General features: G+C 49.9%; 1 protein-coding gene across 4 annotated transcripts in view; it reads right to left on the reverse strand.

The window, feature by feature from the left end:
- SHISA6 (shisa family member 6) overlaps positions 1-25,430 on the reverse strand; it is a 205,694-nt gene extending 180,264 nt beyond the window's left edge. Inside the window, exons 1-2 of one of the 4 annotated variants that reach the window (XM_072351827.1) lie at positions 24,696-25,430; positions 13,351-13,511 (exon numbers count right to left, since the gene is read on the reverse strand). In XM_072351827.1, coding sequence (XP_072207928.1) covers positions 13,351-13,511; positions 24,696-25,372 — 838 coding nt within the window. In that variant the 5' untranslated portion in view covers positions 25,373-25,430. The remainder of the gene's footprint in view (positions 1-13,350; positions 13,512-24,695) is intronic. The other 3 variants (XM_072351826.1, XM_072351829.1, XM_072351828.1) reach the window with 3 other exon arrangements.
- Between the last annotated feature and the right edge of the window lie 361 nt (positions 25,431-25,791).

The following is a 25,791-nucleotide window of genomic DNA, read 5'->3' on the forward strand; positions in this document are numbered from 1 at the left end:
AGTGGTTTTGCCTTCCTTGAACATCCCCCTTCTTTGAAGACACACACTGCCTTAGTCCTCTAGCAAAACTGCACACCCCAAACATGTTACTGTAAAATGACTGTGTTTTGCTCTTAGGAACAGTTCTCTGTGCATGGCATCTCAACTCTTGGACTAATCATGAATTCTGAGAACCTGGTGCCCCTTTTCTTTGGGAAAACTCCTTTGAGAACCCCCTTTGTCTTCACTCCATATCTCACTCTACTCAGCAAAGGTAACCCAAGACATCAGACAAGATACAAAAATACACAAGTTTCTGGTATCAAACCTCCTTTTGTCTGGCAGAGAGGAAGTCCTTGCATCAAGAGCAATCCAGATTGGAACCTCCCCCACTCAGATGGTACGAAAGATTCTGAGATGGGAGGCCATGGGTTGGGCCAGCCTCCATCTCCTGGTTGCTTGCCATGGATGTTCTCACCAGCAGGGCAGAGGGTTTTTTTGCTAATTAAAAGTGCCCCAGGAAAGCCTGAGTGCCTGATTTATGGAGGGCAGTGCAATTAGCCTCATACACAATTCAAGACTGTAAATCATGAAGGGCTGGCTGGCAGCAGACAGTGAAACATTAATGATCTTACAGCTGCTCAAAGGTAAATATTTCATTAGCTCCACCAAGTACCATTGTGACAATTATGTTAAGCCCGTGTTCACAGGTGTCATCCTGCAACTTAATGCAGCGTTGGAACCATGTCTGTGTGAGCAGAGCTAAATGCCTGTGGCACGACTGGACAGTTGTGGTTTGTCAGCTCCTAAGAAAGCACATATGCCTTTGAATTTGGACACACAAAGACGTGTGTATGTGGTGACAGCAGAAAGGTGAGAACGAGAGTTAAAGAGCAACATTTGTATTTCCATGCAGAAAGCAGCACTCCCCAAGCAGCCACAGGATGTCCCTCCGTGCCAAAGGCAGGGAAGCAGCTCTTTGCCTCGAGGTTATGAACGCTGAAGAAGTCCAATCACGGGAGAACCAAACACATCAAAATCATGGGGTTCTCCTACAGAAAAGGAACCAGACCTTTGCTGCTGGCCCCTTGCTCCTCTGGCTACTAAGCTGCACAAATTAATAGCAGCAGGACCCGCTCATTGTGCCATCTGCTCACTTCTGATGGAGCATACTGTCTGGGTAAGTCTGCTATCACTGATGGCTGGTGCTCCTCACCTGCCCTGCCTTGGGCACTTGTACTCCTTGTTCACACTGATGCTGAGCCCGTGCTGAGTGTGGTGCTCACCCCCCGGATCCCAGCTGAAAATCTCAGCAGTCCTATGCAAAATGTTGCTTTTTCACATTGCATCCATACAAAGTATGCTCAGAGAAACAGAGCTGACACGACAGCACATAGGGAAGTAGCAATGAAATGCGGAGTGCACAAATGGAAGATGAAGAGGCATTTGGGAGAAACCTGCTCAGATGAAACAGCAATCTGCTGGAGCTGGAATGCTGTGGGGTGTAGGCAGGAGTGAGTGTCACAAATGGCTTTGCCTGGAGCCTGGAACAAAAGGAAGCAGAACTGGAATTCTGGTGCAGGATGTGCAGCTGGACACAGCACAGGTAGCAGAGTCTGCAGCAGCAGCAACACAAAGGGGAAACTGGGCACAACGAGCTTAGAAGAGGTGCAAAGAAATATGTCCATGGTACTGAGCAATAGGAAAGGAGGGAGAATTAAGTAAAAATGATGGGTGAAATAATTATGGAGATGTTGAAAAGGAGGTTACTGTCGGACCTGAAGCCTGCTATGAGCCTGCACAGTGGGACACGGGTTTCAATAGAAACCTTTGTGATGTTCTCAGTCACACACCACTGAGAAGTGCGTCACTGTGGGAGAGTTGAACTCCCACCTCCAGACCAGAGAAATAATACCACTGATATCAGGAAAGCCCAGCTTTTTTTTCTGGATGGAGCAGCTGACACATGTCTCCATCAGGCAGGAGAACCAGCAGAGGTCATGCTGTGGGACTGGGGTTTGGCTGCACCATGTAGACATTCAGACTCCAACTGAAGTACAGGTGTAATGTGATTGTCTGGAACACCAATGGACTAAATGGGGGTTCTGATGGAGGATAAACTGGAGATGAGCCAGCAGTGTGCTCTTGAAACCCAAAAAGCCAATGTCTGCATCAACAGAGGGCTGGCAGTGGGCACAGAGGGGACTGTCTCTCTCTACTCAGCCCTCATGAGGCCCCATCTGGAGCACTGTGTCCAGGCTTGGGGACCCCAGCACAAGAAAGATGAGTTGTTGGAGTGGGTCCAGAGGAGGGCCATGAAGGTGCTCAGAGGATGGAGATCCTCTTCTGTCAATAAAGAGAGCTGGGGCTGCTCAGCCTGAAGAAGAGAAGGTTCCAGGGAGACTTCACTGTGGCCTTCAGTACCTACAGGAAAGCTGGGTAGGGACTCTTCATAAGGAAGTGTGGCGACAGGACAAGGTATATTGGCTTTAAAGTAACAGAAGGAAGATTTAGGTTAGATGTTGGGTGAAAATTCTTTCATCAGAGGATGGTGAGACCCTGGCACTGCTGCCCAGAGCTGTGGGTGCCCCATCCCTGGAGATGCCCAATGGGTGGGCTCTGGGCAGCCCGAGCTGGGGGGCAGCCAGCCCACAGCAGGGGTGGGAATCTAGGTATCTTTAAGGTCCTTTACAAGCCAAGTCATTCTGTAATTCTATGATTCTGTGATTAACCCAGGTTCTCGTGTTGCCCTCTACCACAGCAGAGAGACTGAGGGCAAAAAAGGAAAGGACATGAAGGTAGGTATGTCTGCCAGGGAGGCTTGTCTTCCACCTTAGCATCTCCAGTCAAGTAGCACCTGAATTCCTCTCAGGTCATCCCTGTACTTTACAGATGCTTATTGAGGAGCATGACCCACATAGCAAGCAGCCTCAGAAGGAAGAGGACTTCAGCACACTGCAGCTCTGCTAGCACCAGGCACTGATGTGATGCAGTGAGGCCACTCAGAAACCTGAGAAGTGGGGTGAAAAGCTCTGAGATCTACAGTGCTCAGCCCCAGGGCAGCTGGGGGATGCCTCAGAGATGGCAGCAGCTGGAGCCACCTGAGTGCATCCTGCACACAAAGAGCCCTTTCAACTTCCCTTCCCCTGCTTGCTTCCTGATCACTGAATACATTAATATTTAAGTGGGATTTAGTAGAAACACTTGTTCTGCTGAGCTGGGCAACGTGGATGTACACTCTTTGTCTACGATTTCCAGTAGCCTGAGAATTTCCGTGTGCCTAATACTGCACTTAGTCTGCAGCATGGACACCTCATCACCCTTCTTGCATCCTCTAATTAACACAAAGGCTAATTCCTCTCAAACTTCCCTGAATACAGCTAGGCTATAAGGGCCATAGCACTGCTTGCTACAAGGAGGGTGGGTAGGTATCTGAATTCTGAGTGCAGGCTGCATGTGTGAGCAATACAGAGCTTTGTCGTATGGTTCCAGGACTGATTTGGATTTCACATTCCTCTGGCAAACAAGATGTAGCCAGTATAGCTGCACCCACCCTGCGGAGCTTGCTGAGAAATGATTTCTTGGTAGGAAAAACTGTGGATCCAGGGAGGAGAGATGCGAGATGAAAGGCAGTGCCACAGAGGCTGCATTCCTGCAGTTTGGAGATACTGGGTAGAAAGACATACGCCTGGGAACGAATATTTATCTTACTGCTTTTTCAGTGTGCTTATTCCAGGCAATGGTGCACTGGTCTGTGACTGGCAGCAAATGAACATCATCTGTGGGGTTTGTTTTGCAGAGCAACAGTTATCCATAGAAGTGATTTAGCGCAGGAAGATAGAACTGCTGGCACAGCTGACAAGGCAGGGACAGATTTGGGAAGGAAGCTGCAAAAGGGCAGCCCCATGCAGTAGAATTATTTTCCTGGGAAGGATTAGATGAGATGCGAACTACATTATTTGCTAATGTTGCAGCATAAGCCTTGTCCAAAACCCAGGAGAGTCAGAAGGAATCTTTCCATTAAGTTGCCCGATTGTAAGCAGGATTGTGACAGATGTACTCCCATTTCCTTTCTGCTCAAATATTTTAAATCAATCAGAAAGAGCAGTTACATTTGTCCTTTTATGGAGATGGGGATCGTTTCCTCTTAAGTACGCCCATATAAATAGCCACAAGGGAGTCCTTCCAGCTACCTGCAACAAGTAGGATGGTCTGAGGGTAATAAAGCTTCCAAGCAGAGGAAGGGAGGCAAGATGCACGAAGTCCCTGAGCTGCACACACACATGGCTGGTTTGCCAGAAGGAACGGGGACTTGCACGACGATAAAAGCTGTTTGCAGCCAACAATAAAAGCTGCCTCCAGATCCTCAATGTGAGCCAAACCTTCTTTCTGTCGTTCAATCCAGAAACGCTCTCCTTCTGAAAGCCTTCAGAAAACAGCCCTGGAGCATCACAGAAGGTGGGAATACCCACAGATGTGAGCCTCAAGAAAGAGAAGCCTACTGCCTCGGAGTACAGACTGCAGCTGAAGGGAATGGGGGGCAGCCTTGAAGATGCTCCTCATTCATTGCTCTGCCTTAGCAGAGCTTGAGTCAGGGCAGTAAGGGTGAAGAGGCAAAACTTCTAAGGCTTCAGATGACTATAATCACAAACCAGCTAGGTTTTCAGTCTGGTGAGCAATATCTTCAGCTGGAGATGCTTCCACTTCTCCTAATAAATGATTCTGAAACTTACTTTTCTGGATGTCGGATGAGCTGTTCAATACCTGCTTCAGTGGTGATTTATGGAAATCCAACCATGACCCCCCTGCTGTCACCTTTGTTCTCACACCTCTGTATGCTGAGCTGGAAGACACAGCCATGATGGCCTTGCAGTGCTGGGATGGGAACTGGGATGAAAACAATGGAACTGGAATGGAAAATGGGCTGGGAACTATAGAACTGGGCTAGATGACATGGAACTGGGATGGACAGCACAGAACTGGTCTGGGAACTGGAAATGACACTCTGCAACTGGGGTGGGAGCTGGGATGCATGGAACTGCTCTTCATGGAGGTGGTGGCCACTGGTCATCTATGAGATCATCACCTCTGCTGCAGCATCAGGGATAAAGGGTAAAGGCACAAGCTTTGCTTCAGAACATTTCTGCACCATTTTAAGGCAGCAAAGCCAGTTGGGCGATAAAAAACAAAAGGAAGCTGAGAGCAATGGAAGCAGAGCATAGATTGAGTCATAATATTTGGGCTGGGGTCCAATAAGAGGAGAAGGAGAGCTTAGTGATTAAGATATGTTCTTAATTGGAGGATTGTTTCCAGCTCCTCACCTTTGTTTATATAGCGTGATAGGATCAGCAATCATGAAATGGGAGAAAGTCAACAAGTATAAAGTCCTTATAAAGATTTCATTCCTCACAGTGTCAAAATCAAGCACTTGCATTACTTTCTGGAGGCCAATTTAATTGTTGTCAATACAAGTTGCAAATTGGCTTTAACATTTTAAATTGATGTTTTCTCTAAACCGCTCTGATTAATGGAAGAAAACATTGTGTTTCTGCCTTTCATCTGAAGATCTAATGCATTTTACAAACAATAATTGATCCAGCACTATGTGTGGGGGCAGACAGGGACAAGCCAACCTGCTGCAAGGAATGATTTTACCCTTAGCCAGGGCCCAGCAGCACTGCGGGATAGCACAGGGAGCAGCAGCAGCAGGATTACTTGATTCTATGGAAAGTACTGAGAAGCTGCAAACTACAACACTGCAAAACACCGCGGGGTCAAAAATGAGTCCTGGAAAATTCTGGATGTGACAGCAAGGAGTCAGCGTGCAGGGAGGAAGAACATGGACATGCCCAGCAGCCAGGGAGCTGCCTGTGAACCTGGGGCTCGGTGGGATGAATAGGCAAGCATGCAGGTTCAAACCAAGAGCTTGGGGCTGTTTAGCCTGGAGAAGAGAAAGCTGAGAGGGGACCATATCAGTGCTTATCAGTATCTAGTGGGCAGGGATCAGGATGGGGCCAGGCTCTTGTCAGCAGTGTCCAGCGACAGGATGAGGGGCAATGGGCAGAAACTGGAACCCAGGGAGCTCCATCTGACCATGAGGAAAAGCTTCTGTACTGTGAGGGTGACAGAGTGCCAGAACAGAGGTAGTGCAGTCTCCATCTCTAGGGATATCCAAACCCATTTGGACACTTCCCTGTATGACCTGCAGTAAGGAATGTGCTTTGGGGTATCTCTAGAGGTCCCTTTCACCCCCTACAGCGCTGTTACTGTGCAACTCTGTGATCAGCCTCCCAGCTGCTCTTCCCACAGTAACGCTAGAAAAGTCTGATTCAGTTTCTCCCTTCTCCATGAGTTCTGCTGTCTTGTTTTCAGCGAGCTGAGTTTCCCTGTGAGGCTTTGTTTCAAAGTAAATCTATGTGCTTAATCCTCCCTCCTGCTCACAACTTGTATTAGTCTCTCTTAAAAAAGGATGCTGTTCCCATAGTAACCTCGCATTTCTGGGTATCGCTGTGGATGATAAGCACTGCCGTGCCTGGCCTTGTGGCTCTGGGACCGCACTCTGCCCAATGAATGCTAAATTCCACCAAAACACTTTTACTAGGGGCCTAATATTTATCCTGCAGCTCTGGATGTTGCTGCTGTCGGGGCTGCGTGGCTAACACGAGTATTAAGACTACCCAGCTCCTATATTTATTTGTGTGTGTACACACACACGCACTCCACCCACCCATGTTTTTCTCCGCAGTGAAGTCTTCTTTAAAGATCTCTTCAAACACTGTCACTCGTTAGCTGCTTCGATGCATGAAACCCTGACATCAGGCAGCACAAACATTTGGAAGTGAGACACGAGATGTAAACGCCGTCGCCGTTCCTTCTCCCATACGCTCGCCGCAATGTACATTTGCAGTGAGGATATTCTGCTGTCTCGTGGGGCTTGTTAATGGGGCAGTGTTTTCCCAAAGGCTCCTTTTCAATGATTACCCTCAAACTTTACAGCTCGGTGGAATGCACGGGAGAGCAGAATAAATCAATGGCTGGAGGCAGGGGTAGGTGCAGACCCAGACTGGTGGGGGGAGGATGCTAAGCCCTTATTCTGTCCACAGCTGAACAGCCCCATGGCAGCATTTCTCAACCTCTGGATGCAGCTGGAGGAAGAGATGTCCAGAAAATGAGATAAGCAAAGAAGGGGTGCCTCGTTTAACAGGTTCGCTTGAAATCAGGTGGATCTCCTACATGTGAAGCTCATGGGAGATAGACAGCTTTGTGGCTCATTTCCCTGACCCACACCTTCTCTCAGATTCCAAATACTTTAGGACAAGATGCTTGCTTTCCACCACTGAGATGCAAGGCTGAAGGAGCCAGGTTAGTGCCTCTGGGCTCTGTGCTTCCCCAGGCACTGAGAGCAGGTTGGTGGGACCCATGCATCCAGCAGCACACGTCCAGCAGCAGAGTGATCTCGAGGCATAAATGACCCAGGGATAAGACTGTAGGGCATTTCTTTTGAAGCCAAGGTAATAACACCACCTGCCTCTCTGTGATCCCTTTTCCCACATCTGAAGTGGAAACTGGCACTGCCACAAAGGACAGGAGGGGTTCATCTGCCCCAGCACAACTGAGTGAATACCTGAGCTTCCTGGCACAGTCCAGCCTAGCTCCTATATAGGTGAGCAGCCCAGGACCCCACAGTAAAGGAGACAGCAGCCAGTGTCCTATCTCAGCTGCTCTGCCCCACTTCTGGCAGCACCCCCTCACTCCCTCTCTCTGCTGGTCTGATCCTCCCTTCGGCAATGACATCCCAAATGCCAGGATGCTGAGTAACTCCGAATGCTCTGAGACAGAAAAAGCTGACATTTCCTGGCTGTTCAGAAAGAGCATTAACCCATTTGGGATTTTCTTGGGTGGGAAAGCTGTGGGATGGGCTGGGGATAACCGCAACAGAGGTGTGCCTGGAGGAAAAGCAGATGGAAGGGTCTCGTGTTGCCCTGCCTTCTGCACATCCTAGAGGTGCTGGTGCTGTCTGCTTCTCTCTAGGAGTATGGTGAAAAGAAAAACCCTGTTCCTGGAACTCTATGAGTGTTTTTCAAGCCGTTTCCCTAATTCTTCTCCCCCCCCCTGCACCTTAACTAGCTTCTTACAATGGAGCACAGGGGCTGTAATATGCTACTGCAGGGACTGGGGGATCATTTTACACCTGCTTTGTATTCCCCTGAACAGCTGTAAATGACAACACAAACTGTGAAGCAGCAGGGAATTTGAACGCCTTCGACATACATTTCGACACTGATCTTTGGTAAATTAATTCAAATACTTGCTGGGGATTTGGGGGAGAAGCTGGAGGATTCGCTGAATGAATAAAGGAAGCAATCCGAAGCAGAGAGCAGCTGGAGCCCTGGGGGAGAGGAGGGATGGGGAAGGAGGAGGGGTGGATGGAATAAGACCTGGATAATGTGGAGGAGACCTGAGCTTTCGCTCCCATTGCCCTTATTGGGGGTGTGCATGCTGGCCCACACAGCTCCTGTCCTGTGCTGTGGTTGGGATGGATGCACTCCTTGTGCTGTTCTGCCTATATTTGGTTAGAGATGTTAGCTACAATTTCCATAAAGATTAAAGGCCTCTCCTGCACTTGTTCACATGCAGAACAAGCTCAGAGGATGCCTCCGGGTGGAAGGCGCCGCTGAAAACAGCACTTTGAATATGTACATCTCTGAAACATCCTGACTCAAATGGCTTATTAAAAGCCTTCCCCAGATATATCAGGCTAATCAGAGTGTTAGGCTGCGTTGTTTGCTGCATTCAATGCCATAATCCTGTCTGTAGGCTGTACTTCACACCTGCAGGCACCCCCAGCCCCATGGCAGGTTATTTTGCTGCACTGGCAAACGATCTCAGCCTAGCCCCGAGGTCAGCTCTTCACCTGCATGTCTGAGGTGGTTTCAGACCTAACTCAGCATATTCTGTTGGTGAGATCATGTGGTATTCAGAGAATTAATAGAACAAAAGAATATAAAATTAGGCCAGATTCTCTTCTCCAAGCTCAAAAAAAGCTCTTCTCCAAGCTCCTGATCTTGCAGGTAGTGAGAAGCAGCATCAGTCCAGGCACAGGTTTTACCCAGCTGACCTATGTGTGAGTAGGTGACACCTCCATCACTGAAAGCACTGCATGGTTGCAGCACAGACATCCAACATGTTTGCAGAGATTCTCCTCCCACAGAGCTTCCCATGTCAGTCTGATGGTCCCGAGTATCCCCCTTCTCAAGTGCATGGTATGAAGAAGCGCTGATACAGAGGAGCCAGAATAAGAGCAAGAGAAGAAAGGGCCCATGCCTACCTGCACGGTGGTCAGTCCCAAGCTGGCTGCTCACCCACCAAAGCAGTCAGCCTCCAATCTCACATCTCCTGCAGCTCCTTTGCTCAACTGCATTTTGGGATGAAAGCCAACCAACTCTGACTTTCAGAAGGCTTTCCAGTACCCGCTGGCACTGGAGATAGTGGTCCAAACTGAAATGCTATGGCAACCACAAATGCTACAGGCCATCAACGTCACTGTCACAGGCACTGCCCACACCTTTTCTGACACATCAGAGGACTGTGGACAGTGCAGAAGCAATACCACCAGTTTCTCTGCCCCTTGTGCCAAACACAGCACCTGCCTCCATGAGATACCCAAGCTCCTGTCTGTGCATTGCTTGCTAATGCCTGATGTTTTCCAAGCCCCTAGAAACTACTGACCTTACTCCTATCCCTCCCCTCTCCTGTCTATGTTTGCTGGCCATCTGCTGAACAAAGGAATGGCACCAACCTTCACAGCAGATGTCAGGAGAGGTAACGAGGCCAAGGAGAGAACACTGGGGAAACATGCCCAGAGCTTTCCTTCCATTGGCCCTAAAGGTGCGACTGTGATGGTGACACTGAGAACACCAACAGGGATCTCCTGTAATCTCAGCCTCCTCATACTTTACCTGTTACTCACAATAGCAAACGGAACTAACAGGAGGTTTGTGTGGGCTGGAGGAACGTTCCTGTCTACAGACAGCACTGTAGCTCATACTAATTAGGCGGTGCACAGCTGGAGAAGTGTGCTCTGACCCAAGCAATCTGTAGGCACAGCTTTCAGCTTTCCTTATCTGCAAAGCACTCCCACCACCGAAACAGCAGCACTGCGTAAAAGCCAGGAAGAGAAATGTCAGCGGTAGTGAGGGCGGAGGGAAGCAGAGATGAACCTGCTATCCCAAAAGGACTTCAGCTGGATTCTCAGAGGCAAGAATATCTGGGGGGAAGCCCTTCCGACACATGGGACCAGCAAGAAGAAATGCCTTTTCCTTCTGACTAACACCTGAAGAAAGAGGCTGCTGTAAGGCAGGAGGCTGAAACCTTGAAAGACACCATCATGACCAGAAAAGAATGGTCCCCATGGTAATAGTTCCCACATTTAGGACAAAGATCCCTGCTTACTCTCTTTCCCCTTCAAACACCATCACTTAGACCTGAGTCCTTCTGTCTCAAATCTCAGCGGAGTACTGAAGACCACACTTAACAACAGCCCTCCCACCCCAATGCAGAGCTCTGATTGCTCTAAAACCACCTGAGTGAGGTCTCCTCTCCATGTCTGCCTTAGTCTTAAGCTCCCCATTAGGCACCTGTGAAGGATGGAGGCAGTGGGAGGTGGGCACCGCTCCACAACTGCCCCAGGAAGGACCAGGCAGCACCACTGCATCATGCACCATGACCATGCCCTCACAGCACTGCTCACACTGCTTTCCTTGGACTCTGATGCCTTGGGAACAGGCCACCTCAGTTTGTCACTGTCACCCACCATCATTCTGTTCAGTGACACCAAACGAGGCTGAGGGCAAAGTGAAGCTATGGTTTATTTAGCGAGACTTAAGGGTGTTCTTCCAGTTATAGGTTTGGAAACATGAGTTCCAAGCAAAACAAATATAGAGCTCAGTCTCAGCCTATACGTAACAACTACAGCCCTTTCTGGTTGCTTAACCTCCCTTACTCTGGAGACCTGAGACAAAGTACAGCCAGCAGTGCTGATGCTTCAGACCCCACTACAGCTGTGGTCTTCTTAAGTCAATTTATAGCACCAGTAAGCACTGCTTTACTTGGGTCCTACTACTACATGCTATTGTCTCACTCACCACCCTCAGCTTTTTCTCATTTTCTCTTTTAAAAAAGATATTAATGTTATTTCCAATAAGCAAGGATGGACAGTGAGCCCTCTTTTACTGCCATGCTGGGGCATAACAGCTCTCTTCTAGTTTAACGTGCTATAACCCAATCTCATTCTCCAAGTTTTCTTTCTTCCCCAACCTTAAAGATTTCAGAATTCACTCATACCATTTTCTGATTCACGCAATAATCTGAGTAATCAAGTACAGTTATGATGGAGCATTGCCCTATTCTGCAAATGAAACAGTATAAAAAAGCATTAACTGTATAGCTGTTTTATGAGCTCATGATCTTTTGTAAGTGATTAGCTCTCTGTCTCCGCTGATATATGAGAACATGTTAATAATGGACAAAACTGAGCCAGAAACAAGTTCTTTCTGAGCAAACTACAAGAGCAAGATTTCCCTTCCCAGCTTGGCCAGGGCTCAGGGGGACAGTGAGTCCAAGTGGCTGTTCCAGGCAGATGAGATCGATGGCCCCTCCAGCTGCCAGTGGCTGGGACAGGCTGGACTGGAAGCAAAGCCCCTCTCCTTCCTACCTGGATTTGTGAATATGTGTGCCAGCATCCCACTGATGTACCCATCCTCTGGTCCTTGCATGCTTGGGTGCCCCTTAAGTCTTAGGAGCATCCATTGAAGCCATCGACAGACACCAGAGAAGAGTGCTGCAATAAGCCATTCCCCTTTCAGACCTTCCCATGTCCCTTTTTTCAGCCTTGGCAGTGCACAAACGTGACATAATTTAGGCTTCCAGTATCTAGCTGGAAGCAAGGAATATCATCTACATCTCCGCCTTCCCCGACCAATGCCTGCTCCACCACTGGAGCCAAAGGGAAGAGACAAGGTGTTTACCTCTTCACAAGGTTTGTGTCAGAGCTGCTCTCCAGAGGAGCCTGTACCTGTTCCCTGGCCATAAATCCTCACTTCTTGTGTTTCACACAGCCTCTCACGAGCCAGCAGATTTGCAAGAGCACCTTCCTCTTGCAGACAATTCAGCTCATGTACCATTCTTCAGCCCAACATCTCATTTCACATGTATAATTCCCTGGCATTAAAAAAAAACTGCAGAGTTCACTGGCCTCTAAGCAAAAACTGGAAAGAAAAGAAATCCTTCTGTCTTCTCGGGGAAATTATTTTGTTCCCAGCAGCAAAGGAGCCTTCCAGAGAAGACAGCCACCTGGTTCTGTCTCTGCAGGGTGATGCACAATGCAACCCAACCCTTCCAACAGTCACTGTAACCAGGCCATAGGAACAGTCGGTGCCCCCAGCCATGGCCCTTCCTGCACAGAGGGGAGCACACCGAGCCCTGCAGGTCACAGAGCAGCCCTGCTCCCCCAGAAGGGACCATCAGCAAAAGCCCCCTGATTGCTGGGTGACACGGGCTGGGAGATGCCATCCAGAAACTTCTGTGGCAAGCTGAATAGCTTGTGACTGAATGAGGGCATATCTTTGAGGCACACATCCAGTTGCAGCTGAGAGATGGGAAGTGATGGGAAGCCTACCACATCCCACTTAATGAAGATGGTCAGCAACCACAGAGGCATCGTTCTGACAATTATCAATACACAAAGCATTAAACAAATCAGAGCCATTTCTTTACCTAGGAGGCAAGCATCCTGCTCCACCGGGGAAATCAAGGCAATTAACAGAGTGCTTTGCCCAAGTTCACCCAGCAATAGAACACAGAAAAACATCCGTGTGTCTTAACCCCCAGGTCAATGCTCTGGGAGGACCTGGAGCCACTGGGACACCACCAGGGTCACCTCCCACACTGTGCTCTTGGCACACGCCTGTGGTTCACCCAAGTGGAAGAGCTGGGCCCCATTATGTGGACGTCTTCCTTTTCAGCTGCTGCACGTGGAGAGGCCAATTATGCTTTACAGCATGTGTGTTTGGCTGGAAATACGCAGTGTTCTGAGCTTATTACAAGCATTTTGGTACGAGCTGAATTCATACCTCGCTGATTCAGAATTTTTAAGACGCCCAGAGAGAACAGCTACTCTGCTCAGCAAAAACCTTAAAGAACCATCACCAAGAATCCTTGCGCTGCTCCGCTCCATCTGATCACCTCGGAAACCCGTTTATAATCCTGATTTCAGGATTCAAACTCTGATGTAGTCAAGTGTGATGTCCTACTGACTTCTAACAAAGCATTGGCACAAGCAGCTCGGAAGGGAGAGCAGAACACAGCACTTACCTGCATTGCTCTTGGAGGTGCGCACAGGGGTGTAATGGTTTTTGGAAGATGTCCGGACTGGAGTGTTTTCTTTGGGGGAGGTATCTATGGCCGAGATAGTTTCTCTTTCACAGTGTGCTATTGGGATTGGTCCCTGCTGCCTTAAGATGTCAGCCAGAGCCCTGAGGAGAGAAAGAGAGAGAGGGGAAAAAAAAACATATTTTCACAAAAGGAACGCAATGGCATTCAGCATCTTCACTTCCAGAGCCGCTGTGTGAAACCCGCAGTGCTTGGATATCTACCATGAGCAGAAGAAAGCAACAAAAACAACAACAAAACCTGTCTTAAAAGCTCAGATTCTTTGTGTGTGTGAATGTCTGCTGCGTAAAGTTACAGGGGGAATGGTTTTAAACTGAAACAGGGGAGGTTTAGGTTGGATATTAGGAGGGAGTTTTTCACCCAGAGGGTGGTGATGCACTGGAACAGGTTGCCCAAGGAGGCTGTGGATGCCCCATCCCTGCAGGCATTCAAGGCCAGGCTGGATGTGGCTCTGGGCAGCCTGGTCTGCTGGTTGGTGACCCTGCACACAGCAGGGGGTTGGAACTGGATGAGCACTGTGGTCTTTTGTAACCCAGGCCATTCTATGATTCTATAATTCTATGATTTACTTGGCTATTGTTGGTCTAAGACTGAATCACACAACAAGTCCATACACTCCATACACCCCACACTCCAAACATGCAGTCCCCACACTCCATAAATCCTCACTTTTCCTGCTAGGACCTCAATACATAGCAGTGACAGGAGTGGGTTTCTCATAGAAGAACAAGCAGTCCACAAGAAAAGAACTGAAAACATGGGTTAATGTCAACACAACTACCCTCCCATCGTTAGCTATTTGTCCATTAGAGCCTCCTTTAATGGTTCGAAGGTCCCACTGCTATTCCCCAAGAAAAGAAACGTCACAGAATTCAGCAGCATCCAGCATTTTCCCCTTGGATGAGTGGAGACTCAAAGGTTTTTTCCTCTGTGAATATCACAGACACAGACTATAGCGTGAAATGCATCGATTTTCCCAGTGCAACCACAAGCCACATCTTGAGCCATAGGAAAAGGGGGCAGGGGTGGCTTGGGTGGATTGTAAGGGATGGGGGCATTTTAAAACAATGGGAGTTTGAAAGGTTCCTTTCTCTTGGCAGAGGGAACCTCCCTAATGTCACCTCGGGTACCAAGAACGGAGAAATTCCTTCACTGCATATTGATGAGAATGATGATGGCGTTGCTCATACCTTCTAGCATTCCTTAAACACTGTATTTTTGGTCTTTTATGTGAGAAATAGTGTAGTACCTGAGCCCGTTCCATTTTCCAAACCATTTCCCTTACAGGCTGCCATCCTTGTACATAATGTAACTCTAATGTGCTCTACCAAAGGAACTCCTGCAAGATCTCGGAGGCTTCAGAGGAGGAGAGCATTAGGACACAACCACCCTCTGCAGAATAGGAATACTTTTTATCCTTATTTGATGATGTCCTGTTTGTACAGAGAGCAGACACAGAGGCTGCAACCAACTGCATGATGCGTATATGTGTATACACACTTACACATAGAGATTAAAGAGGGGCATCAGAACACAGAGCTCAGCACCCAGTATGCCCCTTTGCAGACTGGCAGAACTGAGCCCTCAGCACACATCCCCAAGAAATAACAAGCATCAGGTGCCCATCTGATGGTATTAGACTCTTAGTGTCAAGAGTGCAATCACTCAGAGCACAGAGAAAGATGAGAGCACAAATAACACTAAAACCCCGCTTAGCTTCACAGAACACACAGCCAGCTGGGCAAAAGGGTCGGGCTATTTGGATGGGGCTGTGCAAGGTGAGGAATGCAGAGATAGATATGGCAGAAAACTCAGAGATGTGGGAATGGAGCTGGAGGTACCAATGGGATGGAGATGGCAGAGCACAGAATGGTTCTCCCTGGAGCTGAGCTTGTTTATAATCTGATGAGGAGAGGCTAAGAGAGGATCCATATCCCACTAATGGGTACAGCAGAGCAAACAGAACCAGACTGCTCTTGGAGGTGCAGAGCAAAAGGATGATGGAAGCAGCACAAGTTGCAGGAAGGGCTGGCTGAGGGACCTCCAGAGACCCCTTCTGACCCACATTCTGTGATGATGCTGAGTTCACACCACACGCTGCTGGTCACCACGTCTCTCCTGATACAGCTGTCTTTTCTCCTAGTGTTACACCTTCCTGAAAGGAAAGAACAGAGAACAGAGCTTCCCTGCCTCCTGTGTGCACAGCGTGCTTCCCTTTGTTGAAAATAACTGAAGTAATCAATGGGAATATGTTCTAGTCAGACAGGAGCCTGCTATCCTTTTGGTCACTATCTACCTGAAAGCTGAACCCAGAGCATGCTGCCCTCCACGAGGACCAAAGCACATGTCTGGGTAATACCTCAGTTTGTAAACAGCTCCTGACAGAGCCATGCTGGGTTACAGACAAGGTCTGAACTCACTGTTCCTCACCACCAGCACCAGTAATGGTGCTATGCCCCAAGCACACTGGCCAGAACACAGCAGGGTGTCCTCAGTGCTCACTTTGTCTTCTTTAATGTCTGTGGAGAAAGAAGTCCTGCTCAGAAGCAGCAGAACAGGTGGAGGTAAAAGTTAAACGTGGGTCAAGCTGGTCAATTCCTTGCCAACTCAATCACACCACTGTGCACGATCCAGTTTACTTCCATTCTGCACAGAGGGCTGATCCCCACACCAGTGGAAGGTCCATCACACCTCACTGAGGAAAGCTCTGATCAAGTTAAGCCTTCTAGACACAGTGATAAAAGCTTCAAGCACGGTTAACACTCCCTTGAAATATTTGGGTCTTGCATGTGCAGCCATTCAGGTGCAATTAGTCTCACTGACGTCACAGCATCCTACACACCCGCACCCAGCCGAGGCACTCCAGACGTTGCTCTGTGATGACACAGCTCTTATCTCAGGAAAACAAACCTCACTCACCAGGATGCGTTGCTACCTGTGGAAGCAGAGGAAGCATCCAGCTGCGTAACTGCACCATCATACCCTGAGATAACCATTTCTGACAGCCTTTCCATTAACGTCATTTAAGTGAGAGTGCTAACGCTTCTTTCCAGGTAAGGCCAGCACAGGGGTACTGTGTCACCTTAGGTGTAGCTAGCTGAGTACCTTGGCTTGAAGGGTCACAGCAGTGATATTCAAAGCCCAATGGGCCATCACTGCAGGCAGCCTACATGGCTATGGACTACAGACCCCCAAAACAGCCTTTGTCTTCAGCTATTCTGAGAAGGCTGTGCAGCCAAACCAAGCTCTCCCACAGGACACAACCCCGCGACACCACAAAGAAATGGGCTCAAAACACAGCAGAGGGAAATCCCATCAGGAAGCTGATCCTTCAGGACCCTAAAACACTGACCCCACTGTGGTCTCTCAGCTTGCAATATGGCTGGGACCACAGCCCACAGCACCAGCCCAGTGCCCTCTCCAACAGCCAAGGATGATAAGCACTCAGATAAGCACTTCCCTACTATCCCTGGCTGCCTGACAGCTTTCTGTAGGATATATCTATAGTAATGCAGAACATCAGCATCACAGGGCTGGAAAAGACCATACGGGCAAAGGGGAAGGACTGTTTTTAATGGGACATCTCCAGTCCATGTACAACCCTCTCCTTTCAGGGTAGAGATAAAAAAATCAATGACAATAACAATAAATAAGTAAATAAATCAACAGGTCCTGGGTAGACCAGGAAAAGTAAAAAAAAGTTGAAATAGTGAGGAATGTGTATGCCACACACTGGCATCTGCCACTGCAATGAGCTCTGGCAGGCACCAGATAGAGCTGGCACTCCAAAAGGCAGGATGTCAGCCTGAAGTCATACAGGGTCAGAGAACATACAAATTCATTGCAGTTGTGCCTTCTGAAATCCCTGTTTTTGGGATCTGACTTCCTCACGTGTGGGGGAAGGAGGGGGCTGTTAGAAAACAGAATGGCCTGTTCCAAGTCCCTGTGAGTTTGGGGAAGAATAGACAAAGAATGACCAAATGGATCTGGCAGAGCACAATAAAAAGAGCAGCGTCTGGCTGAGCTAAAAGCCTGCTAAAAGCACAGCAGTGATGGAGCTTGTGGCACAACTCCAACTGACTTCAGCACGGCCAGGATTTCACTACAAGTCCTTAAAAAGAGTGAGGTTAAAGATTCCCCTATGCCCTCTTAACTAACCAGAGAGAAAGGCAGTTCAGCCGTGAGAGGTGATTTATCCAGCAGTGAGCCAGCTCACCCCAAGGGACAGGAGAGCTCTGCTCTCAGCACCACAAGCATAGGGCTGGATGTGGTTCTCCCACAGCAAACGCTGCTCTGAAGGTGCAGGGGCTGAGCAGCAGCTGGAGGTGCCTGACACCAGTAAGAGATAACGACCCTGCAGTGAGAAATGGAAATGCCTGCAACGTCAGAGCAGGGTTTCTGGGGAGGAACTCTGGAAATGGTCACTGCAGGAATGCTTGGGACACACCGGGGTGCATGAGTATGTGTGTGGGAGGGGGGGAATGGATGAACGCACACGTGGAGTTAAAAAGGAAGAAGGACTAAGCACGAGGACATCCTTCTAAGCATGAAGCAATTGTGTTCCTGCAGCCAGCTAAACTGAGGAAATTTTCTTTCCTGCAAATAAATGCTACAAGGAAAGGCCAGATGTCTCCCATAAAAGAATTACCTATGAAGCTCCTGGGATTTAGTGCAGCTTTAAGAACAGATTTCACTGAAAACTATGGGCGTGCTGAGGGATCCCTACCCAAGATTGCTACAGGATGAGGCTGGAAGTGGTCCTGAACCGCCTAGTGAAGACAAATAAAACAAGCACACAGGTGGCATAACTATCTTAAAAGTAGGGATGTACGTATGTGGAAATCAGCTGACACAGACATGGAATTATAGGAGTTGTACCAAAACAAGAACACAGATTGCACTATGAGCTCACCACATTAAGGTGCGGTGGAATCAGCCTCAGGAAAGCCAAGTACTCATCTCTGGGACAGGTTCTTTATATCAAGGACAGTAGAGGACGGTCTTCTTTTTGGAAGAAATGTTTTACTCAGAGGCTGCTGAGGTGCTGGAATTGGTTGCTCCATCTCTGGAGGCATTGCAGGCCATGCTGGATGGGCAGTATGGTCCAGTGGGTGGCAACCCTGCCCATGGCAAGGCGATTGGAACTACGTGATCTCTGGGGTCTCCTCCAACCTGAGTCATTCTCTGATTCTATGGTTCTATGAGTTGCCAGCAGTGCTTAGGCTGAGCATATCACTCAAGCAGTTTACGTATCTAATATACACACCGATTAAGTCCCTAATTCTTGCTGTGACGTGGGAAAGGAATTTGCTAAAATCACTGAACTGTGGGAAACGTGAATACCTTTGGAAAGCGGCACATTGCATCTAAAGAGAGATTTTCATGCAAAGATTTCCTCCTTAAAAAGTAAAAGCTAAAGCTTATCAAGTGATGCTTGCCAGAAGAATTAACCTGAGCCAAACCACAGCATGACTGGGTTGGAAGGGACCTTAGAGCCTTTCACTCCACATGCTGTGTGCTGGCTGCCCCCCACCAGCTCAGGCTGCCCAGGGCCCATCCATGGCCTCGGGCACCTCCAGAGATGGGGCACCCGAAGGGCAATAAGAGGACGGAACAGCAGGGAGGGGCTGAGCCCAGGGCAGGGAGCTGCAGCCCATCGGAGCCCCCAGCACTGCACCCAGAGCTCCGGCAGCGCTCCGGCTGCCACCTACTGTACGCGGGAGCCCTGGCAGCGAGCACGGGCACAGGGAGAGGGGCAGGGAGTACAGAGAGCACGGGAGTACCGGGAAGGCACCAAGCGCTCGTTCTGGTTGGGGAAAGAGGAGGAATTAGGAAGAGCGGGTCCTTCAGAACCATGAAAAGCCGCAGGGGTTGCGCTCAGAGCTCAGCTGGTGCAGCTTTCCAGCGTGCTGTGCGCGGCTTTGTGTTTGTGTGCCTGAGCGCACAAAGCCAGCCAGAGCAGTTGGTGGGTATGAATTACTTTGTAAAGCACATGAGTGCACACAGAAGCAGACTCATGCACAAGGTATCTTTTGCACAGAAGCCTGTGCTGCAGGTGCAATTACACTGCTTTGCACTAACTGATGCAAAAATCTACTTTCTCCAAAGAGCTCAATTGTTGCAACAAAGGAGATCAGGCAAGGGCTAAACTACAACAAAATATTTGTTGTGAAAGAGTTCTAGGCTTATCTGCCTGGGTAATGAGACATTTGAGACCTCCGCACAATGCAGAGCACCCAGATCTAAGGAAACAGATTGCCCATGTGAGCAGGGGCAAAGGCAGGCATAAAAACACCACGATCTTGTTTTCCTGATAAGGTTCAGATCTTCTTATGTGAAAGAGAAGTTTTAAAAGGCTTCTGATCTCCAAAGGCACAGAGATCAACTGGTAGTTAAGGATATGAGACGAAAAGAAAACACAAGTTCAGAGCTGGGCTGGAATCCCTTGACACCTTTGTGATGGAGGGTTGCTAACAGAGCCAGTTAATTAGAAAGCAGTAAAATATCAAATGTGTGCAAGAGGAGACGCTGAAAGGATTCGTCGGAGGGAGCACAGTTTGTGTGCACAGCCTCTTAGCGGGAGAAGTTCAAGAAGAAAGGAGAAGACCGAGGAGCAGCCAGAATCTGAGCTGTTACCAAAGGCAGAGGTTGTGCAAAACAGATTGGGTGGGAAGCACAGCAAACCCCCCCCCCCTAAAACAAAGTGTGATTAGAGCTTTGGAAGCAGAACAGGGCTCAGGGCTGTCCCGGTCTGGGAGTCTGGAACTGTGTTGGTGGGAAGCAGAAGAACCACTCATGGGCAAATGATCCAAGGCACCACAACACTAAGAAGCCACCAGGGATAAATGATAGGAAGCAGGGCAAGGAGCAGCTGAAAGGCATGTGAGTGTTGGGTGAAGGAGACAGAGTGGAGTAAAAATAAGCAGAGCGTAAAAAACAAAACAGCAGAAAGAGAAAGAAAACAATGGTGGAGTCTGAGCAAGAAAATCGTCTGCACGGATCCTATGGCCAGGTGTGCTCACAGGACTCCCCTCACCCTGGAGAGTTATAAAGTTAGATTGTTTGACCCAAGCAATGCACAGCAGCAGAGAGAAGAGCTGAATGAGCCAGTTGTGATCATGGCTCACGTAACCACATCAGGAGGCAGGTGGTGGTGACCCCCACCTTGGTACAGAGAGCTGAAACCAGCTGCTCTCCTGTAAGCCCCCCCAGCAGCCATGGGGTGCAGGAGATGTGCCGAGTGCAGCCTGAAGGAAGGGAAAACCTCCCGTGCTTTAAGCCAGCAATAGTGCAGAACAGTGCACACAGCATCCCTGGGACTGTGGACAAACAGCTCCGCCACTTCCAGTTCCTGCTGAAATCCAGAGAATGGCAAGGAACGGATCAGTTTCACTGAGGCCCCACTTGGGAAAAGGATGTTCATTTATAAAGACAGCCCCTGTTGTTATTCAGAGAGCAGAGGATGCACAGGCAGGGACTGAAGAGGAGCACAAATACCATCCCTCTTCGCAGCACAAAGCCGCCCCGAGCAGAAGGCACCTGTGTCCCTTCTCCCTTCCAACAGCCAAAACATTCATCGCGCACACGCCGTGCTTGGACAGAGCCTTTTATCAGAGCACAGAGCTCGTCTGCTGGGAAAAATCCCAGCGCTGCTTCTCACAGCTCAGAGAGAACAGCTGGGCTCCCACCGCTGCCCCAGGGCCGCCGCTGCCACCACCTCTCCCTGGTGATGTGCAAAGGCTCCAAGTGGCTGCTGGTGCGGCAAGCGAGAAGCAGCATTTCCAACCCGAGCTGCAAACTATAAACAGCTTCTAATTTGTGCATCCCTAACTGAGCAATGAGTGCGATGCTTCCCACTGCTGAGAGCTCAATAGGGGTCACCAAGTGATACTACGAGCAGTGAATTATTTATGGACTGTGGCATGGGGATCGAGGGCCGTGACCACCGGCAGGAGATATTCTGGGTCACCCCTCCTCGCTGCTGAAGAACATAACCAGCTTTGAAAACAAACAGCTGATATTCCTCCCTCACTGCCAAGGATTCTCTAACTCCTTTTTGTGCTGAGAATAAAGCAAACACTCGGCTCACTCAAGAAATGCTTGAGCAAACTGATGAAAACAAACCGTCCTCACAAAAGCAATCAGATGAAAGCGCAGGCGAAACGCTGCTAGGTGTGACTCTCAGATATCAACCCATCTCTACCTGGAGATGCATCAGTTCTGCCTGCGTAACTCCAGACCAAGATCCAGGCAAGAGGCAGTCACATACGGCCGGGCTGAAAGATCTTCTAATCATTACAAAATCAGCTGGGTATAAAATATTACAAGTGCTTTTTGTAGGATATGAATATTTTAGCTGCTGTTTTTCAAAGCACTTCCACTTACTGCTTTCGTAAACGAACCCAAGCACCAGTTAACTGGCACTGCTCAGCCCAGCAGCACAGCAGTGCCTCTGCTTGAAAGGTGCGTGGTGATGCTTGAAAACAAGCCCCGATTTTCAGCTCTGAAATGCACATGCATATCGCAGAGCACAGTCGGCCTTTCATTTCATATGAGAGCTGACAGCTCTCCTGTGAATTTGTAAACCCTCCTTTCTATCAAAAGGCAGAAAATGAGCCCACCCTCCATCAAAACGCTCCTTCTAACCGAGTTAATAAGGATTTTCTGTAGGAGCTGGATGAGAAGGTAGCAGAGAAGCAGCATCTACATGCAGTTCTGCTAACCAACCGTATCTGAGGGAATGCAATTTAAAGCAGGGTCTTGCTCACATTGATGTGCAGAGAGATGGCTCAGTGCTCTTTGGGTGTAGGATACCACTCAGGATGGGTTGTTTCGAGGACAGCCCTGCTTAAACTGGTGTTCTGTATCGGCAGGTTTTGGTGTGAGATGCACACGGAGATTTAGCACACGTGCCATTACTACAGTGAATTGTTCTGATGTTACACACTTAACTCCAATTGACACAGCCCCAAATAGATGTAAATATCTGACTACATTCTGCTCCCTCCCTGTTACTCAGCAGCAGTTCTCTGAGGCAAACAAAGACAAACCACTCCACTCCACATATTTACATTCTGCTTAGAGTGCAGATAGCACAGTTCCTCAGACAGATGCAGATCCTGTCTGCTGGAGATGCACTTCATAATATTTAAACCATCGTGCAATGTTGATCAAGTTCAGGTAACAGAGCTCTGAAAGGTATAATCTTTTACCAGCTACCATATTATAGAAGTCAATCAATTCCTTAAAATGCACTGAAAGTCAAGCTTTCCAAGCACTCAATCTGCCATTCATACTTCTACACACAGGTGAATCATTTCACCAGAACTTAGCTAAATAAAGAAAAGCAAGCATCAAAGAAATGAAAACATCAGGAATAATTCAGACAAGTCTGGCAACACTGCCTCTCATTTCAAAGGGCGTAGGATCCAGCCCTGTAACACTCTGGAGCTACAGCAAAAGTAACACACGGACAGCCAAGTCAGCTTTCCATATTCAGTTGCCTTGAAGCCAAACAAGCTGGGCAGTTGGGGAACCAGCCCTTAGTCTGGGAAATACTACAAAGAGCCCATTTTCAGACTAAGATGCTTCCAGGACTCTCCACTGCACAGACACGAGTGACCTTAGAGATATCACAACGCTGCTAACACTGCAAAGTTATCTTCCTTCAGAGATGGGCTTTGCAGTGGAACGCATGGGACAGACCCTCAGCAACTATACAGCAGCATGACTTTTTGGCACTTCGGTGCATGCAGTCTTATGCAGGGAGGAGTCTAAAGAATTCACATCTTCCCAAATAAAAACTGCATCATTCACCTCTTTTCCCATGTAAAAAGAGAAAAATACTCTTCCCCTCAGACTCAGTCAGCCACTTTGGAAGCTCAACCTCAAAAATGCTGCCCTTTTCTTGATTAAAATATCTTAATTGAAATAACTCCTGCGAAGTATCTGGCAGATGTCAGAGCTTCTCCCACTCGTGTGCTCACAGCTGCTCTTATAAAGAAGCTCCTCGCTAATTCATACGTTCAAAATGGGAACCTCCTGCATTCCCTGCACACAAGAATTACACATATAATTTGAAGGGACTTGATCACCAAATATAAACACGATCTGAGTGCACACGCGTTGTCCAAAAGGAGGAGTATTATGGAAGCCTGAGCTTTTGCTTTTAAACAGGATTCCCTTTGACACATCAGAAGTGCTTTCTCATTAAAACAGCAATGTGTAAAAACCACTGAGACAAGGATTTCAAACTGCATCCCTAGCACTCAGCCAGAAAGGACTACGAGCTTCAGTTATCTGGATTTAGAAGGGAAAAAGAGAGAAAAAAGGGAAAGAAAAGGAAACCAACACTGCTTTCTCTAATACCTCTCAGGACTATAAGGCAAAGACACTTTGCGTGCGGGACACATAGCGATTTCCTTCACACTTTTTAAACTAACCCTTGGGTGCTCCATAGAGTGCCCCAGGCCGGGTGGGGGTCCGGGCTGCCCCGCGGGTGGCGCACCGGGGTTGGGGGGGGAGCGGCGTGGAGCTCCGGAGCTGTCCGCGGCCGTGGTGCTGAAAGCCCAGCCTCACCCGCCCCATGTGCGAGTTGCAGCAGAGGCAACGGGAAGGTGTTGTCCCGGGAGGGGAAGGCTGAGCGGGACACCAGGGTGAGGGATAGATGAGGGGTGTTCCATGGGGCAGTATTGTCCCTGGACAGACAGTGCAAGGGAGGAACACTTCAATGGGAAGTGGAATTTGAAGTAGTTTCATGGGTGCTGCATGAATGGAATTCTTGGACACAAAGGTGAAAACCCTCGGATGAGTGGTTCAAGGGGAGGATCTCTCAGAGCGGTTGTGCAGTGAAAGATCATTTGGACTCATGGTGCAAAAGAGAAGCTCCTGGCCGGTGTAAAGAAGAAATGCTTGGACGAGTGGTGCAAAGAGGAAACTCATCCAGACACTGCAAAGCCTTGGATGGGTAGTTTACAGGGCAGGAACGCAGTAGGGGAACCCCTGGACAGATGGTGCAAAAAGGGGAACGTCTGGGCAGCCAGGGCAAAAGGGAAATGCTTGGACAGGTGGTTCAAAGAGGAAACTATTTGACGGGCTGCACAAACAGGAAGCCCTTGCACGGCTGGTTGAAAGGAAGTCTCGCGGGATGGGTAGTGTGCTGGGAGAACCCCTGGACAGAAACGCAAAGGGACAGCTCTTGGGCAATCAGAGCAATGGGGGAACTTCAGACAACGGGGTGTCCCTAAACCGAAGGGGGAGGATCGCACCTGTGTATGTTCATCTCCCGCGGCGGGCGCCGCGCCTTGTCGTAGGCCACCTTAGCAAAGACACCGGCAATGAGCACAAAGGCGATGGCCCCGCACGAGATGTAGACGGTGGCGTTGGTGCTGTCCTTGTCTGGGTCGTACTTGTTGGCGTCCCCGTCGGCGCCGTTGCTGCCGTCGGCGGGCAGCGCGCCGCTGGCGGTGGTGGGGTGGGCCCACTCGGGGCTCTTGTAGTTGCGGCACAGGCTCTGGTTGAGCTTCTCGGCGCGCTTGTTGCAGCAGAAGCGGTAGAAGCAGGTGCCGCAGCAGTAGCGGAAGCCCGTAAGGCTGTTGTTGCACTCGAACTCCTTGTCCCACTGCCCGCTCACGTCGTAGTACCCCCAGCACGTCTCGTGCGCCGGTGCCGAGCTCCCGCCGCCGCCCCCGCCTCCGGGGGGCGTCTTGCCGCCCCCCGCGCCCTTCCCTCGCCCGGGCAGCGCCGTGGGGGCGGCCGCCCCCGGGCCCGCCAGCGTCTGGTTGAGGAGCTCCTTGCCCGGCTTGGGGGTCCGCCGCGGAGCCGTCGCCCCCTGGGTCCGGTTGCCCTTGGCGCGGGGGGGCCCGGCCGCCTGCGCGGCCGGCAGCAGGGCCAGGAGCTGCAGGGAGAGCAGGAGCAACGGCAGCAGCAGGTGCCGCGGCCCCATAGCGGGGCGAGGCGGGGGCCGCGGGGCGGCCGGCGCGGGGTTGCGGGGGAGGGGGGGGCGGCGGGCGGCGGCGCAGAGTTCAGCGGCCGCGGTGCTGCCCCATGGGGCGCGGGTCCCGTGCCGCGGGGATCCTCAGCGGCGACCGCCCGGCGCCGGGCGCTTCATGCCGGCGAGCGGCGGAGCCCGGCGGAGCGCGGGTCGAGGCGGCGGAGTCCCGTGCCGGCCGGTGCTCCTCCGGCGAGGGGCTGCGAGAGACGGGGAGAGGGTCAGAGCGCGCCGCGCCCCGGGCACCCCGGCCCGCCCCCGCCTCCCGCCCCCCGCCCACGGCCTTACCATGCCGGAGCGGGACTGCAGCGCGGCCGCGGAGCAGGCGGGCTGCCCGCGCTCCTCGCGGAGGCGGGGGCGGAGCGGCGCGGAGC

Source organism: Excalfactoria chinensis, chromosome 17 (genome assembly GCF_039878825.1).
Source record: "Excalfactoria chinensis isolate bCotChi1 chromosome 17, bCotChi1.hap2, whole genome shotgun sequence".
In the NCBI taxonomy this organism is placed as follows: Eukaryota; Metazoa; Chordata; class Aves; order Galliformes; family Phasianidae; genus Excalfactoria; species Excalfactoria chinensis.